Raw genomic sequence first — 2493 nt, forward strand, 5'->3', positions numbered from 1 at the left:
TTGATAAAGAGATGAATAACAGTGCCTTGTTTAATATGATTGAATGCCTTGTTTCTAATTTTGTTTTTCCCGTGTCTCACTTTCATGTCGCGGGCTATTGACATTGCACCTTTGAATTCATATTATATGTATATTTCGATATTCTTGTGTGCGATTGGCTCCCACATGCTGAGTGTTTTCCCCAAACAATCACCCATTACTTTCCTCCCCAGATAAGGGCGAAGATCAGTTGGAAGATGATGAACAACACATGTTTTGGGGTTGGTGATCAAGTTCGAGACATGAAGTTTCAATCATGGTTTTAGTTTTATTTTTCTTTTAAGTTATCGCTTCTGCATAGAAACTGTCATGAAATGTGTAATAGATTTGCTTTTGACTATTTTATGTATTACGTGGCTTGTTGTTTCACGATTTTAAATTGTTAAACAACGCCGATGACACGTCTCGATTTTGGGGCGTGACATTTAAGTGATATCAGTGCCGCCAGGTATATAATCTGGCTGGGATTCTTCTAAAAAAATGTGAGATTTCACATAGTGATGGAAAAGCCCAATGTATTCTCCTCCGAAACAATCCAACAAAAAACATTCATGCGAAGTCCTCTTCGAGATGACCTAAGACTTATTTCGGCCAAGTTCCATCGTTTAAGCCTCCAAAATCGCGTGTTTGCCGGTTTTTGTAATAATCTCAAGTCCAATAACTTCTTGTAAAAAAACTCGAAATCCAATTGCGTCAACAGTTATGAAATCCTCCTGACTTAATTATTGATTTCATTATTGGATCATTACTACTTTACCTCTTCTATATTTGCAACGATATCTTAGAAACTCGTACAATTGTAAGACATGGACGGAAGACTAGTACAAAACAACCGCAAACCACGTTACGGAAATCACAACAACAATCGGAATAACAACGACAACGAAGGAAATAAATCCCCGCCACACCCACCAGGATTGGGCCTAAGTCAAGCTGACTTAATGGCAATAGCAACCATTGTGGCCACCACAATCCAAGGGTTGGCAAACACAAACGCCAATGGCAATCTGCAACCACCACCACCGGAACCTCCAGGACACTGGGTAAAGTATCACTACGAGTCTCTCTAGAAGAATCAAGCTCAAACATACAAAGGAGACCCGGACCCCGAAGTTGCCCAAAACTGGATCAAAAATATTGAGACTCAACTCCGCCTACTCGACATTCCCAACGAGTTCAAGGTGGATGTGGTGACACCATTTTTAGAAGAAAAGCAGCCAAATGGTGGGAGACAGTCTCACCATCTATGACAGCAGCCCGACAAATCACATGGAAACAGTTTCGAGAGGTATTCTTGAAACAGTACTACACAACTGAAGTGAGACTACAGAAGTTGAGTGAGTTCAAAAATTTCCCTCAAACTTTGGATATGTTTGTGGTGGAGTGTACTTCAAAGTTAGACTCTCTTGGAACCTATGCCCCCACTATCATGGCTGATGATACCTTGAAGATGCATCGGTTCAAGCATGGTTTGAGCAGCCGTATTAATTCAGCTTTAGCAGTTTACCAACCCACGAGCTTTTCTTATCTGATGAGCGCTGCAATAAGAGCCGAGACAGACATCGAGCGCCGGGAGGATGAGAATAAGAATAAGCAATCTCTAACTGGGAAATCGTCCCAAGGGAAACAACCATTCAAAAAACCAAATCAATTCAGTGGGTCATTCAAAGGCACTTCGTCCAGCCCAACCTACCAAGAGATCAAGATATGTCCCATCTACAATAATCGCCATTATGGAGAATGTCGTAGAAGGTCAGGTGTGTGCTTCAATTGTGGGAAGTGGGGACATCGAATTGCTGATTGTCTCGAGCCTAAGAAAAGGAAATGGTCAAATACTGATACTACCCCGAACAAGCCTAAGGAAAATAAAACTAACGCTCGTGTGTTTGCAATGACTCAAGAACAGGCAGATGACTCGAACGATGTCGTGGAAGGTACCATTCTAATCAATGAAATGTCATCTTATGTTTTGTTTGATTTTGGTGTCACTCATTCGTTCATATCTAAGAGGTTCACTAAGAAATTAAGACTTGTACATGAGATACTTGTTGAACCCTTAAGAGTAGCAACTCCCACCGGACAATTGAAAGACATATGGTGCACCAAGATTGTAAAGTTTGTATCGATGAACATCTATTTCAAGCTGAATTAATCAAACTAAATATGGTGGAGTTCGACGCCATTCTAGGAATGGATTGGTTAGCAAATAACATGCATTAGTATATTACCGCATGAAGAACGTCAAACTACGAGATCCAAACCAAGAAGAAGTTATTTACTATGGCAAAGTCAAGAAACAAAAATCCATACTGTCAGTTTCCCAGACTTGGAAAGCCATGAAAAGCGGAGAAGAATTTTACCTAGTTGTGCTAAGCAAGGTAAAAGAAGAAACCACACTTGTACTAGAAGATATTCCGGTAGTACAAGAGTTTCCAGATGTCTTTCCTGAAGAAC

At 40.5% G+C, this 2493-nt stretch overlaps 1 protein-coding gene across 1 annotated transcript; it reads left to right on the forward strand.

Moving 5' to 3' along the window:
- The first annotated feature begins 1285 nt into the window (after positions 1 to 1285).
- Positions 1286 to 2191, forward strand: LOC142544460 (uncharacterized). The gene has a single exon (XM_075651505.1). It carries the CDS (start codon positions 1286 to 1288, stop codon positions 2189 to 2191), a length of 906 nt encoding a protein of 301 aa, XP_075507620.1.
- The last annotated feature ends 302 nt before the right edge of the window (positions 2192 to 2493 follow it).

Source organism: Primulina tabacum, chromosome 5 (genome assembly GCF_025594145.1).
Source record: "Primulina tabacum isolate GXHZ01 chromosome 5, ASM2559414v2, whole genome shotgun sequence".
NCBI classification, from domain to species: Eukaryota; Viridiplantae; Streptophyta; class Magnoliopsida; order Lamiales; family Gesneriaceae; genus Primulina; species Primulina tabacum.